At 55.1% G+C, this 14,262-nt stretch overlaps 2 protein-coding genes across 2 annotated transcripts; both read left to right on the top strand.

Moving 5' to 3' along the window:
• Window positions 1-2,161: 2,161 nt before the first annotated feature.
• LOC132349856 (probable cystatin-16) lies at window positions 2,162-6,095 on the top strand. Its single transcript, XM_059898679.1, is given in 5 exon segments — window positions 2,162-2,362; window positions 3,320-3,334; window positions 3,337-3,435; window positions 5,130-5,265; window positions 6,055-6,095. Coding segments are annotated over 5 exon segments (492 nt in total).
• Window positions 6,096-9,395: 3,300 nt separating this feature from the next.
• Window positions 9,396-13,349, top strand: LOC132349752 (probable cystatin-15). The gene is made up of 3 exons (XM_059898445.1): window positions 9,396-9,593; window positions 12,151-12,261; window positions 13,203-13,349. Exons 1-3 carry the CDS (start codon window positions 9,399-9,401, stop codon window positions 13,347-13,349), a joined length of 453 nt encoding a protein of 150 aa, XP_059754428.1. The 5' UTR covers window positions 9,396-9,398.
• Window positions 13,350-14,262: the final 913 nt, after the last annotated feature.

Raw genomic sequence — 14,262 nt, 5'->3', positions numbered from 1 at the left:
CAGGGATCAAAGAAGAAATCGTATAGGAAATAAGAAAATACTTTGAATTGAAAGATAGTGAACATACGACATAGCAAAACTTCTGAGATGCAGCCAAAGCAGAGCTTAGAGGAAAATTTATAGTCTTAAATTCATATATTAGCAATGCTAAAGGGACACAGAGAGGAGAGAGGAGAGAGACTTGGCTGAACCACTAGAACAAGGGGCTCCCATAGAAATAGAATTGTTTAGTGAGAATACAGCTTTTTCCAAAAACTAAAAGATGTATCAATAATATCCAATCCCCCCAAAATCCTTAAGAGAGTTCTTTAGGGGGAGGGGAAATGATCCCTCTGGAAGAAAAGTTATGTTGAGGGAATGATGCCCAGCAGAAGGGTAGGTATGTTGCTAGATCCAAGTGAATAGTGAATGTGTAAGGCAACAATCATATTGTCCTATGGACTTTCAAATATGACAACAATAACACACAAGGCAGAAGTGAGGTTAAGAGCAATAGTGTTCCCGCCATCCTTGAAATGGTAAAGGTACTAATTTACAGTAGATTCAATTAAGTCAGTGGTGCTCATTACGATCGCTTGAGTTACCACTGAGAGAAGAGAAATAAGGGCAAATAAAGCCATTGAGAGGAAGAAATGGAACAATGAAAAGACCATGAATAATCCAAGAGAACACAAGAAAGGAGAAAAGAAGGAACAGAGACAACCGATATGAAGAGAAAACACACAGTAATATGGTAGATTTGAACCTGAATATACTGATAACAATCAGTAATAGGAGTCATCGCAAATGGGATAAATCCCCCAAATAAAAGAATGTTAGACTGATTTTAAAACCTACATGCTGTTTACAAAGACACATCTGAATTATTAAGGTACCATCTTCGAGTAAAAAGATGGATAAAGATACATAATGGAAACGCTAATGAGAACATTGCTGATGTGGCTACTCTGATGTCAGACAAAGCTGATGCTAGAGCAACAGCATCACTGGGAGGCAGAGGTGTGATTGATGAGGATAAAATGGCCTAACAGTTCTGTTTGTACAAGCACTTAATGACAGAGTCTCAAATATATACAGCAAGAAATGAATTATGAGAAAAGAAGACCAGACAAATCCACAATCATAATCACAGTGAGAGATTTTAATGCATCTCTCAGAAACAGACAGAACAACAGACCAAAACCCAAACCCAAACCAAAGAAAACTCAATAAAACAAAACAAAGTAAAGAGAGTCAATAGGTGGAAGGTTTGGTCACATGGGCAACCGGAGATATGTCAATAGCTAACTCTGCACCTGAAAAATGCAGAACATACAGTCTTTTCAAGAACCTGTGGGGACCTCCCTGGCGGTCCAGTGGCTAAGACTTTGCCTTCCGATGCGGAGAGTGTGGGTTCAATCCCTGGTCGGGGAGCTAAGATCCCATGTGCCTTGCCGCCAAAAAAACAAAACCTAAAACGGAAGCGGTATTGTAACAAATACACTGAAGACTTTAAAAATGGTCTACATCAAAAAAAAAAAAAAAAAAGAACCTGTGGAATATTGGCCATAAAACAAATCTCAACAAATTTCAGAGAAGAGACATAATGGTAAGTATATTCTCTGACTGTAGTGGACTTGAGCTGGAAGTCGATAAGAGAAAAGACAGGAAATCAACTATGGTTAGTAATTCCTATCAGGGCAGTGATGAGGACAACTCCTCCTAGACACCTCCACTGCTGGCTGCACACCCTGTACTCCCCTGTGCCCGGCTGGTGGTGTTGGCTCCAGCCAAGGTCATAGGCAGGCTTGGCTTCCTGGAGCTCCCAGGAAATCACAGGACTCTGGCAGTCCCTGCCTGCACAGTCCCCAGGGCAAGCAGGGGGCATGCAGGGCCCTGCGGAGTGGGACCCTGTCAGGATGAAGCCCTGAAAACAAGGGGGACAGAGCCTGCTCCGTGCGTGTCCCTGCGTCCAGGCTTTCTGTGGTGAGGCAGGGGTGTAACCCCCTGCTCTGCCTCTTTAGTGCCAGCAGGAGGGACAGACAGGGGATGCAGAGGAGGAGCTGGGCACAGGCGTCTTCAAAGCGGGAGGCCAGAGCGCAGGGCTGCGTGGGCTCTGGGCTGCGGAGGGCCAACCCCCCCCGCCCCCCATCACCTGTCTTTCGTGCTGACTCTGGACAGCATGTTCCCAAAGGCAGCTCTGCTTCTGGGGCTCACTGTCGTGGGCATTCACGTCCGGACCATTCAAAAGGAATTTGTAGACATTAGTAAGGACCACGATTATTTTGCAGTGTCTGTGGAGTTCGCCGTGGCTTGGTTCAACAGTGGCCATGAGGAGGGGCACACGTACAAGCTGCTGGAGGTCAGGCGAGCCCAGCAAAAGGTGAGTGGCAGTCGTGGGCCCAGGCTGCCGGATGGCCAGCCCCGAGCCGGCCCAGGTCAGTGAGGCTGTGATGTGAGGGTCCCCCGCTGCACACACTACTGATGGGACAGGAGGCTGGCCCCCTCCCTGCACAGACAGCCCTGGCTTCCCTCATGGGTCCTCATTTCCTGACCGGCTGGCCCTCCTCTGGGCTGCATCGCAGCCCTGGACCTGGGGAGGCTGAGGGCCCCTCGAGCATCGCTGCGGACTCAGCTGCCACCCCCGCCCTGCCCTAAGCCTGTCCTCGCCCAAGGTCCAGCGGCAGTGCAAGGGGCTGGGCATGTGTGTCTCTGTGTGTCTGTGTGTGTGTGTGTGTGTGTGTGTGTGTGTGTGTGTGTGTGTGTCTGGTGGCATCAGCTGCAGGCATTCCTGAGCCCCTAAGGAAGCCAGCTTTCTAGACAACTCCAGGTCAGGGCCGTGCTCCTCCCTATGGAAGTTTCTGGTTACATTCCTCTCCGTGTTGGAGTTCTTCCGAGTTTTCACGACCTCTCTGTAGGGGATGAAATCCTATCTTGTGTTAACTTCTTAGAGAAGCTGATGAACACACAGAGCAGCACCCGGTTCACAAACATCCACCTGATGAAGGTTTACAAGGTGAGCCCTTTGGTGCCGCAGCTGCCCCAGGAGAGACAGAGCACCCAGCCCCCAGCCCCCTGTCCTGGTCTGGATGCTGCCCCCGAGGGACAGGGCAGCTCTGACGGCGGCTCAATGGAGAAGCGCCCCGTCCGCCTCCCTAGAAGGAGCCGTGCGATGCCCTCCGTGTGTCTGGCTGATGCGATTGAGAGCTGGGTCTCGTGTCAGGTGTGCTGTGCGTGTGCTGTCAGCGCCGGGGCCCTACCTCATGTGCATATTGTAGTCTTTTGGCCCAGTTTTCTACTGGATTCTCTGCCTTTCTGTTTCCTAATTTCTCCTTGAGAGAACTGGACAATGATATAATATATTTAACGGACCTGGAGCTGGGCCGCACAATTTGTAAAAAATACGACGAAGACATTGACAACTGCCCCTTGCAAGAAGGCCCAGAAGAGAAAAAGGTTTGAGAGTAAAATCAACCCAAAGCATCACAAATCTGAGAAGGAAAAATCGTATCAAGGAGGGTGTATTAGGAAAACACATAGTTCCCGTGCATCTCCTTTATTCCCCACACTGAACACCTCTCTCCTGACCCTTCTGGTCACCAAATGTGTGGGGGTTTTCCCCCACCGAACAATTCTCGGGGACACCAGTTACCTACCTGGAGGTGGCATCAAGTCTCACAGGTTAAGGGCTCAGGCCCACGAGACACCGCGACCCATTCAGATGCCAGTCACAGGGAGTAGGTCCCCAGGCTGCCCACAACTTCTGTCCAATTGACCACAAATTGGAGGTTCCCATCTCCCCCTCTTCAGGGTTGATTAATTTGCTAGAGTGGCTCACAGAACTCAGGGAAATACTTACGTTTCCCATCTCATTAAAGGATATGGTAAAGGATACAGATGAACAACCAGATGCAGAGATACACAAGGTGAGGTGGGGGAGGGTTCTGAGCACAGGAGCTTCTGAGGATCCAGGTGTATCACCCCTCCCTCCAATATGTGGATGTGCTCACCCACATGGTTGCTCTGAACGCCACACCATCAGGATTCTAGGGAGGCTTCCTCACGTAGGCAAGACTGTCCCGAGCCCCATCATTGGTCATCATTGGTCTTTCTGCTGACCAGCCCCCAGCCAGGAGCCCACCCAGAGTCACCTCAATAGAACAAAACATGCTCCTGGTGTTCTTGTCACTTACAAATTTACAAGGGATCCAGGTGTTCTGTGCCAGGGATACAGGCAGAGACCAACATACACATTTTCTTTATCTCACAGCATGCCGAAGGGAGGGTGTTTAGCGAAGTCCTCAGGGATGACCGTGGGGCAGAATGACAGGTCCTGGCCCCTCCCCACCAGGTCCCAGGGCTCCCCCTGTACAGAGATGCTCCCAGCACAGCAGCAAGCTGGGCCCTGTGCTCACAGCCCGGCTGGCCCACCAGAGAACCCCACAGACCCCCATGGGCCCTTCCCTCTTGGATGGAGCCTCCCCGGGTCCCAGCCTCCAGCTTCCTGAGAACTCGGGTCCAGGAAGATGCTGTTCTCCCTGTGGGCCTCTCCTTCCTTTGCTCTGATTCTTCTGGAAGGGAGGACAGTTTAGCTTGCTGGTCGCCCCACCCCTCCCTCTGGTCTCCTGGGCGGCAAGGAGGAGTCCTGGTCAGTCAGACCCCTTGTCATCACCCTATGAACTGATATCTGGTCCATTGGACTGAAACCTTGGGGACGGGCCTCAGTCAGGGTGATGCCCTCAGTGGGGCTGGGGTCTCCCCGGACCCCAGCCTTGGGGCAGCCTCTTCTTGGGGTGGGTTTGCAGCTGCAGCTGATGGCTGGGTGGGCAACAGCTGGACCATCTCCTGGGCAGTCTGCTGGCTCCCCCAAGAGCTCATGGGGCAGAGACCCTTCAGGCAGCGTCACGTGCCCTGGGTGGGGAGGACCCTGAAGGGCAGGTGATGGCCCCACCAGGCACCCTCTCAGGAGCCCCTACCTTGATGGTGGAGACTTGAGCACTGGAGCCCGGCCCCAAGCCACTGTTTGATTCTGCTTTTCTTTCCTCTTTAGTTCTCAATGCATCTTGAGCTCCTGGTAAGTCCTTCCTGCTAAGTGTTCTCCTTGTTACATTGTTCTGATTTTATGTCGTACATAAAATTACTTTCTTCAGGTGAGCTGCACTATCACTGTGGACTCACGGCCATGGTTTACCCAGTTCACCCTCCTGAACAGCACCTGCCGCCAGCAGAAATGGGGGGAGGAGTTCCCGGCTCCCACAGCAGCTCCTTTCCTCCTGAAGAATGAGGGTCTGGAGTCCTAGGTCTGCGTGGCACCAGAGCAATTAAAGGCATCTCAGAGCATGTTCTGGGTCCCTGTCAGTTTTCCATTCTCCCTGATGGTTTATTTCCATGGATGTTGCTGCCAGTGACAAGCGATGGAGAATCTGCCATTGTTGTCCTCACCTTGGCTGTGGGTGCCGGGTGCTGAGTCAATCAAACTCCTCAGCTCCTGGGAGGGTGCCCTTCCTGGTTCTTGCAGGGTCCTCATGATTGGTGTGTGTACTCATTCATTCATTCATTCATTCATATATTATCCATCATCTGTCCATCCATGCATCCGTCCATCTTTCCATCATCCATGCATCCATACATCAATCCATTTATCCCTCCTTTCATCCATCCATCCATCCATCCATCCATCCATCCATCCATCATCCATGCATCCATTCTTCCATTCTTTTGTTCCTTCATTCTCCAATCTCTCCAGGCCCCCATCCATTCCACTCAAAAGGAATCCAGACGGTTTTGCCAGGCGACAGCCACCTGTGTCCCTTCTGTGTCCATCTCTGAGGCCAGATTCACAGTGAGTGGCCCTTCTGCGGTGGTGGTGTTGGGTTGATGCCCAAGCACAGGGGTGGGAGGTGGGTGACAAAGATGACAGAAGGCTCTGTCCTCTGTGGATTCCCATCAGGGCATCTGCCCTGGATCTGCCTGACTGATGAGAAATCTTCTCAGGGCCTCTGGGGTCAGCTCAGAAGATGGCAGCTCCAGTCACCCCCTCCCCTCCTACTCCCTGACCCCTTGTTCCCCCATCAGCACCCGGCCTGGCCTTCATGGCCGTCAACACTGATGACTAGCCCTGGGACAGGCCCTGAGGTGACAGAGCCCCCCATGAGCACCTCTCTCTTCCCGGGTCCTGGTGGGGGCAGCCCTGGAGGGACCGAGGGATGGGGGCCTGGGGCCCTAAGTGGGACAGAGAGGCCATGGGACGCTGTCTGGAGGAGGACTTCAGAGGGAGGGGCTGAGGGGTCTTCCCTCCACCTTTTGAGTTCGGGGATCTGATTTGCGTGTCCCGTGGTTGGCAGACTGTCCCTTTCCTGACTGACCTATTGCCATGATGTGGCCATAAGCACTGGTGAAACAGGTCTCCCCCTCCCTGCCCCCCAGCTCCGGGCAGCTCCATGAGCACAGCTGGCCTGAGCCGGCTTTGGTCCTTTAGTACCTGTGATTGGGATTTCTAACATCTGCCCACAATTTGATAAGGGCAAGTACAAACTGATAAGGGTGGCTGTGTGGTCAGCCAAGCTTCCTTTGAGGGCATTTGGGCTCAGAGGGGTGGAGCCATTGTTCCTGGGCCCCGTGCCGGCCGAGGCCAGACAGAACCCCCTGAACAATGGTTCACCTTCACCTCAACTCCCGTTTCCCATCGGAAGGCCTGTGTCCTGCTCTTTTCAAATCTTCTGTGGTCTGACCTCAGGTGCACTTAAACTACACCAGGGGGCTTTGCACATGTCCCTCAGCATTCAGACCCAGTCATGGGGTGATTTTAAACCCACCACAAGCCTCCCGTGGGGCACCAGCGTAGGAATGCAGGTGCCAGAGGCTGACTGCAGCCTCCGTCTGCTGGCTGTAGCTCTAAACACATACAGGATTGGAAACGTGGCCTTTGGGGAACTGACTGTCACAGCTTTGCTTGGTTAAGGAAGTTACAACAGGTCTCTCAGGGGGGCCACCTCTTCTCCTGGTCTCTGGAGAAGTAAAGTCACACGTGAAAGGACCAGGGGGAGAACAATCAGATGTCTGGCCCCGGGGGGAGAGTGAAAACACCCTCTCAATAACTGACAGAGCCCACCAGGTGAAACTCAGATGATATTTACAAAAACCTAAGAATTCATTTAACAAATTTGATTTTGATTACTGTGTTGAGTTTAACTAAGCTCCTCCATGGGGCGTCCAGTTTGTATGGTCAGGTGGCTTGTGGGGACCTTACACTGACACCAACCCCTCATATGAGCATGTGCCCGAGAGAGCAAATAAAAGGCTTTGTGTGACTTCCCCCAAAGGCTCCCCTGCCCCCCAGGGCCCGCCCCTGTCCCACCCTTAGATAAGACCCCTGCGGAGCTTTTCAGAACCTGCTTTCTTGGCTTGAGTTGACCAGTCTGGCATTACCCGGGAGCCCAAGGCCTCGGGTGAGGGCACGTGCCTCTTGGTCTCTGTCTGCTTCCGGCTGTGACCACCCCCAGCCCACACCACGTGGAAACTGCTGGTACCTCCTCCAGGGCCTGTGAGCAGTAAACGTCTCTGTTTCAGTTTCTCTGTGGTCTCTGCTGAGCCATGGCTCACCACCAAGCGCCCTGGGCTGCACCTCAGTGTTGATTTGACAAATTAATAACAACTACGTAGAACATTCACCAGCAGCTGCAGAACATGTATTCTTTTTGAGCTGATAGAACACTTATCCAAATTCAGCACATTCTGATCCAAATTTCAGTGGATTTCGAAGAACCTACATCATACAGAATGAGTTCTCCAGGCACAGTGAAGTTTAGGTTGAAATTAAGGAGGAAAGTGAAAATTCAGCAACACACCCCTAGGTAACATGAGGGCTGGAGAAGCCCTCTCGTTTCAGGTTGGGGTATATGTTTAAAGTAAATGATGAAAAACTTTATGATGAAACATACTCGAGAAGCTGCTGATGTTTGGGTCCAAGGAATGTGAGATCTGGACATCGCAGGCGCCCGAGGTTGGACAGGGCTATGGCCGGTGATCTGTCCCTCCCTCAGTGGGAGGAAACTATCACAGGAAGCAGAAGGAACGGGAAAGAAAACAGAGCCTGTTGGAGACAATCGAGGAATCCAACAGCCGACCCTTCGCAATGTCTCATGAGGCTGCTCCTCCAGCAGGAGGTATCTAGACGTGGAGAAGGTGGGAAGGAAAACGGGGCCTCCTGACAGATCCTGCAGATCTCGGAAGACTGCAGATGCTACAGTCACCGCTGCCAGGGGTGGGGAACCAGCCTGGGGGCCGCAGCTTCTCTGTGGAGGAAACGATCAGGCCCGCACACACCTCAGAGAAGCTTGCTGCATCCTCATCGGGATCGCCCTGACGGGACCCTGCCGTGTCTCTTAGACCCCAGGCTGACAGCCGTCCACTGAGGCGTGACCGTGAGGGTGGTGACGAGGGTGTCCCCACTGTGTCCATACTCCCCTCTCTTCCTGGGCCAGCCCCAGTCCTGTCCTACAACCTGTCCCCACGGCGATGGCCCAGGTCCCGCATCCTTTCTGGGATCATCATTAACATACAGGAGTCCGTCTCCCTCCTCACCTCCACAGGCAGCACATCCCACTTTCCCGGCCTGCTCCCTCCCACGGCCTGGTGTGCATCCCAGGCAGGGCACATCAGTAACACGGTTCCCGTGAGAAGAGCCTGACACGGCCACACGGCAGAGGCCACAGCGCCACAGATGGCAGATCTGCGTGAGAATGCACATTGGCTGGGGTAAGGCAGGGCCTGACCTTCCCCAGCCCTGGAACCCCTCCTGCCCATGGCTACCACTCACATCCATTCCAGCAGAGCCCCTGCCTTGGCTGGCTTACCCCTTGTCCCCTGTCCACTGCCAAGCACGGCCAGGCCTCCTGTCATGTAGGTCAGCAGGTGCCAGCGGTGGTGGAGAGGATGGTGCCCCGGCCCCCGTGCTGCCCCTCACTGGACCTTCCCGTTGTGCCCTGAGGTCATCGGCTGCAGCCAAGGTCAGAGATAGATCTGGTTTTCTCCTCGGGTCCCGGGACTCGGGACCCACCAGCATTCCTAGGTGCCCGTGACTCTGCCAGCCCAGGGAGGCACTGCCATGAGGGCAAAGCCCAGTGGGCTTGAGACCCTCACCCAGGCCCTACCGAGGCTGGGCTGGGGATGCCCTGGAGATAAGGGGGAACGGCGCCTGCATGTCCTTGGGCCCAAGGCTTACGTGATGAGGGGTGGAAATTGGGACACGCCCCCGCCACCACCTCCCGTCGGGGGATGATGGGAGGGACAGAGAGGAGGAGCTGGGCAGAGCGCCTGGCCAGCAGCACAGGGCTGTGCGGGGCAGGGAGGCACTGGCTGGGGAGCTGGGGAGGGCGGCCCACCGAGTACTGCTGGCCTCCAGGCCGACGCCGGACAGCATGTTCCTGAAGCTGTCTCTGCTCCTGGGGCTTCTTGCTCTGGGGCCTCATGTCTGCAGCTGGAAGTTTGAGGACATCAGTAAGAGTACGCCAAACTTCCGCTTGTGTGTGGAGTTTGCTGTGTTTCACTTCAACGAACACGAGCCAGATGAGTACGCTTACAAGCTGCTTTGGGTGGGGCGGAGCCAGCGCAAGGTGAGGGGGATGGGAGTGGGGGATGGGGATGGGGGATGGGTGTGGGGGGTGGGAGTTGGGGATGGGAGTGGGGGATGGGAGTGGGGGGTGGGGACCGGAGGGTGAGGCAGTCTCCCTGTCTGCGGCTCCACCTTCTCCCTGAAGCCGGGACCGCGGTCGGGGGAAGGGGCAGTCTGTGGTCTGCAGGAAAAGGTAAGGGATGTTTCATTTGGTCAAGGATGTTTAAAAATACAAGGTACCAGAATAGAAGGGCTCCAAGTTTCTGATGTGTTAGCTTTCGCTTGGAACAGGGAGAGAAGGAGAGGGAGGCAGAGGGCAGGTGAGGAGGGAGACGGAGGGGAGGCAGCGCTCCAACATCAAAGCCCAGACAGGACGGGCAGCGCAGAGTGGAGCCGATCGCAGGCCTCAGCTGCCAGGATCACTGCCTGGATGCTGGGCTGAGGCCCCTCGTGAAGTGAGCCGGCCTTGGCCACGTGGCCGCCGTGGGTCAGGCCTGGCGGGAGGCAGCAGAGGCAGACAGGGCGCGATCTCGTGGGGCTGTTACGCTGGTGGTGAGAAGCACGCAGGCCCCAAGTTCTCGGGTGAGATAGTGGAAGACCTGGACAAAAGTGGTCAGTGTATGGCCGCAGGGCTGAGGGGAGGGGTGGCCGGGGGGGCGGGCAAACGCTCTTCATGACGGGCACTCCTGGAAGGACCCGGCCACGTGCAGGTTTGGGGACAAGAAGGGCGGGCAGCCCCGGAGAGGGCCCTGGACTGAGCTGAGCCACGAGTTTCCGGCAGGGCCAGCCTGAGGGCTATGGGCCCATGTCTCAGGGAAGGAGGTTCAGAGAGGCGGGCGTGCAGGGTGGGCGTGTGCCAGGGCTGGGTCAGGATGTTATCCTCGGAGGAGCGGGGACTCACGGGAGGTGGTCGCTCAGCTTTGTCCAGCATCTCTCTGGACCCTGGTGGGGCAGTGGGCTCCACAGCTTGGGGGCAAGTTGAGACCAGGGTGCAGGAGCTGGGCCCTGGACGCCAGGAGGCAAAGGCAGAGCTGGCTTCTGAGTTGGCTTGGAGGTTGACATGGCGTGTAGCGGGGCGGGGGTCAGGCACAGACCCCAGGTCTTTGTCCTGAGCAGGTGGGCAGACAGCAGAGTGCAGGGCGGGGGAGACAGGAAGATGGCCGGGCCGAGTCCGTCACAGTCAGTGTTCCCGAGGCAGTTCTGGAAAAGAAGGTTGTGGGTTACAGAGCATCAGGGTGGGGAAGAGGGGGGACCCGATGGGAGTGTGGGTGTCCTTAGCACCTGGCTGTGCAGCGCTTTCCCACCGATGCTCATACCTCCCCCACCCCGAATACTTTGTCCGGATTAGTTTTTGTCCAACAGTCCTGAGCCCAGACCCATTCTTGGCCCCGGATGGCCAGCCCCAAGCTGGCCCAGGACAGCGGGGCTCTGATGTGAAGGTCACCCGCTGCACACATTCCTGATGGGACTGGAGGCTGGCCCCCTCCCTGCACAGACGGCCCTGGCTTCCCTCAAGGGCCCTCATTTCCTGACCGGCTGGCCCTCCTCTGGGCTGCACCCAGCCCTGGACCTGTGGAGGCTGAGGGCCCCTCGAGCATCACTGCGGACTCAGCTGCCACCCCCGCCCTGCCCTAAGCCTGTCCTCGCCCAGGGTCCGGCGGCAGTGCAAGGGGCTGGGCATGCGTGTCTGTGTGTCTGTGTGTCTGTGTCTGTGTGTGTGTGTGTGTGTGTGTGTGTGTGTGTGGCTGGTGACATCAGCTGCAGGCATTCCAGAGCCCCTAAGGAAGCCAGCTTCCTAGACAATTCCAGGTCAGGGCCGTGCTCCTCCCTATGGAAGCTTCTGGTTACATTCCTCTCTGTGTTGGAGTTCTTCCGAGTTTCCACGACCTCTCTGTAGGGGATGAAATCCTGTCTTGTGTTAACTTCTTAGAGAAGCTGATGAACACACAGAGCAGCACCCGGTTCACAAACATCCACCTGAGGAAGGTTTACAAGGTGAGCCCTTTGGTGCCGCAGCTGCCGCAGGAGAGACAGAGCACCCAGCCCCCAGCCCCCTGTCCTGGTCTGGATGCTGCACCCGCGGGACAGGGCAGCTCTGAGGGCGGCTCAATGGAGAAGCGCCCCGTCCGCCTCCCTAGAAGGAGCCGTACGATGCCCTCCGTGTGTCTGGCTGATGCGACTGAGAGCTGGGTCTCGTGTCAGGTGTGCTGTGCGTGTGCTCTCAGCGCCGGGGCCCTACCTCCCGTGACCACCCCCCTCCCCACCGCCATGTACTCATGACGCGGCTCCTGGGTAGCAGCCATCAGGAGGGCGGCAGGGAAGAGTCCAGGCTGGAGCTGCGCTCAGGGACATCTTTTTGTAGGAAGAGTAGAGAATTAAAATGGAAAAGTAAAATAATACATAAATTAAAAATAAGAAAAACGCACCTAGGTTTGTCCCAATTTATACACATGTGCACATTCATACCCATTTGCCCATTTTCTACTTTGTTCTCTGTGTTTCTCTCATTACTGCAAAGTAAGTATTTCACAGAAGTTTCTACAATCTCTCCTTGACAGAAGTATAGGTGGATATATTTAATGGACCTGGAGCTGGGCCGCACAATTTGTAAAAAACACGACGAAGACATTGACAACTGCCCCTTGCAAGAAGGCCTGGAACAGAAAAAGGTTTGAGGATAAAATCAACCAAAAGCATCATAAATCTTCAGAGAATGAAAAATAATGTCAAGAAGGGTCTATGAGAGGAGGCTTGGAAGTTGTCAGGGATGACCGTGGGGCAGAATGACAGGTCCTGGCCCCTCCCCGCCAGGTCCCAGGGCTCCCCCTGTACAGAGATGCTCCCAGCACAGCAACAAGCTGGGCCCTGTGCTCACAGCCCGGCTGGACCACCAGAGAACCCCACAGACCCCCATGGGCCCTTCCCTCTTGGATGGAGCCTCCCCGGGTCCCAGCCTCCAGCTTCCTGAGAACTCGGGTCCAGGAAGACGCTATTCTCCCTGTGGGCCTCTCCTTCCTTTGCTCCGATTCTTCTGGAAGGGAGGACAGTTTAGTTTGCTGGTCGCCCCACCCCTCCCTCTGGTCTCCTGGGCGGCAAGGAGGAGTCCTGGTCAGTCAGACCTCTTGTCCTCACCCTATGAACTGACATCTGGTCCGTTGGGCTGAAACCTTGGGGATGGGCCTCAGTCAGGGTGATGCCCTCAGTGGGGCTGGGGTCTCCCCGGACCCCAGCCTTGGGGCAGCCTCTCCTTGGGGTGGCTTTGCAGCTGCAGCTGATGGCTGGGTGGGCACCATCTGGACCATCTCCTGGGCAGTCTGCTGGCTCCCCCAAGAGCTCACGGGGCAGAGACCCTTCAGGCAGCGTCACGTGCCCTGGGTGGGGGGGACCCTGAAGGGCAGGTGATGGCCCCACCAGGCACCCTCTCAGGAGCCCCTACCTTGATGCTGGAGACTTGAGCTCTGGAGCCCAGCCCCAGGCCACTGTTTGTTTCTGCTTTTCTTTCCTCTTTAGTTCTTAATGTACCTTGAACTCCTGGTAAGTCCTTCCTGCTAAGCGCTCTCATTGTTACATTGTTCTGACTTTATGTCTCACATAAAATTACTTTTTTCAGGTGAGCTGCACTTTCATTGTGGACTCATGGCCATGGTTTACCCAGTTCACCCTCCTGAACAGCACCTGCCAGCAGAAATGGGGGGAGGAGTTCCCGGCTCCCACAGCAGCTCCTTTTCTCCTGAAGAATGAGGGTCTGGAGTCCTAGGTCTGCATGGCACCAGAGCAATTAAAGGCATCTCAGAGCACATTCTGGGTCCCTGTCAGTTTTGCATTCTCCCTGATGGTTTATTTCCATGGATGTTGCTGCCAGTGACAAGCGATGGAGAATTTACCATTTTTGTTCTCACCTTGGCTGTGGGTGCAGGATTCTGAGTCAATCAAACTCCTCAGCTCATGGGAAGGTGCCCTTCCTGGTTCTTGCAGGGTCCTCATGATTGGTGTGTGTACTCATTCATTCACTCACTCATTCATATATTCTCCATTTGTCCATCATCTGTCCATCCATGCATCCATACATCCGTCCATTTATCCATCCTTTCATTCATCCATCCATCCATCCATCCATCCTTCCATCAACCATGCTTCCATCCATCCATCCATGCATCTATTCTTCCATTCCTTTGTTCATCATCCTCCAATCTCTCCACCCCCCATCCATACCACTCAAAAGGAATCCAGACGGTTTTGCCAGGCGACAGCCACCTGTGTCCCTTCTGTGCCCATCTCTGAGGCCAGATTCACAGTGGGTGGCCCTTCTGCGGTGGTGGTGTTGGGTTGATGCCCAGGCACAGGGGTGGGAGGTGGGTGACAAAGATGACAGAAGGCTCTGTCCTCTGTGGATCCCCATCAGGGCATCTGCCCTGGAGCTGCCTGACTGATGAGAAATCTTCTCAGGGCCTCTGAGGTCAGCTCAGAAGATGGCAGCTCAGTCACCCCCTCCCCTCCTGCTCCCTGACCCCTGTGTTCCCCCATCGGCACCCGGCCTGGCCTCCATGGCCATCAACACCGATCACTAGCCCTGGGACAGGCTCTGAGGTGACAGAGCCCCCCATGAGCACCTCTCTTCCCGGGTCCTGGTGGGGGCAGCCCTGAAGGGGCCGAGTGATGGGGGCGTGGGG

This window comes from Balaenoptera ricei, chromosome 15 (genome assembly GCF_028023285.1).
Source record: "Balaenoptera ricei isolate mBalRic1 chromosome 15, mBalRic1.hap2, whole genome shotgun sequence".
Lineage (NCBI taxonomy): Eukaryota > Metazoa > Chordata > Mammalia > Artiodactyla > Balaenopteridae > Balaenoptera > Balaenoptera ricei.
This window is presented reverse-complemented; position numbering and strand designations above follow the sequence as displayed.

What these genes read in the sequence shown, in the direction of transcription:
- LOC132349752 (XM_059898445.1), top strand. Translation starts at nt 9,399, where the DNA reads ATGTTCCTGAAGCTGTCTCTGCTCCTGGGGCTTCTTGCTCTGGGGCCT. An exon ending in TGGGGCGGAGCCAGCGCAAG is followed by an intron (nt 9,594 to 12,150) that starts GTGAGGGGGATG and finishes TCTCCTTGACAG; the next exon opens with AAGTATAGGTGGATATATTT. An exon ending in AAGGCCTGGAACAGAAAAAG is followed by an intron (nt 12,262 to 13,202) that starts GTTTGAGGATAA and finishes TACTTTTTTCAG; the next exon opens with GTGAGCTGCACTTTCATTGT.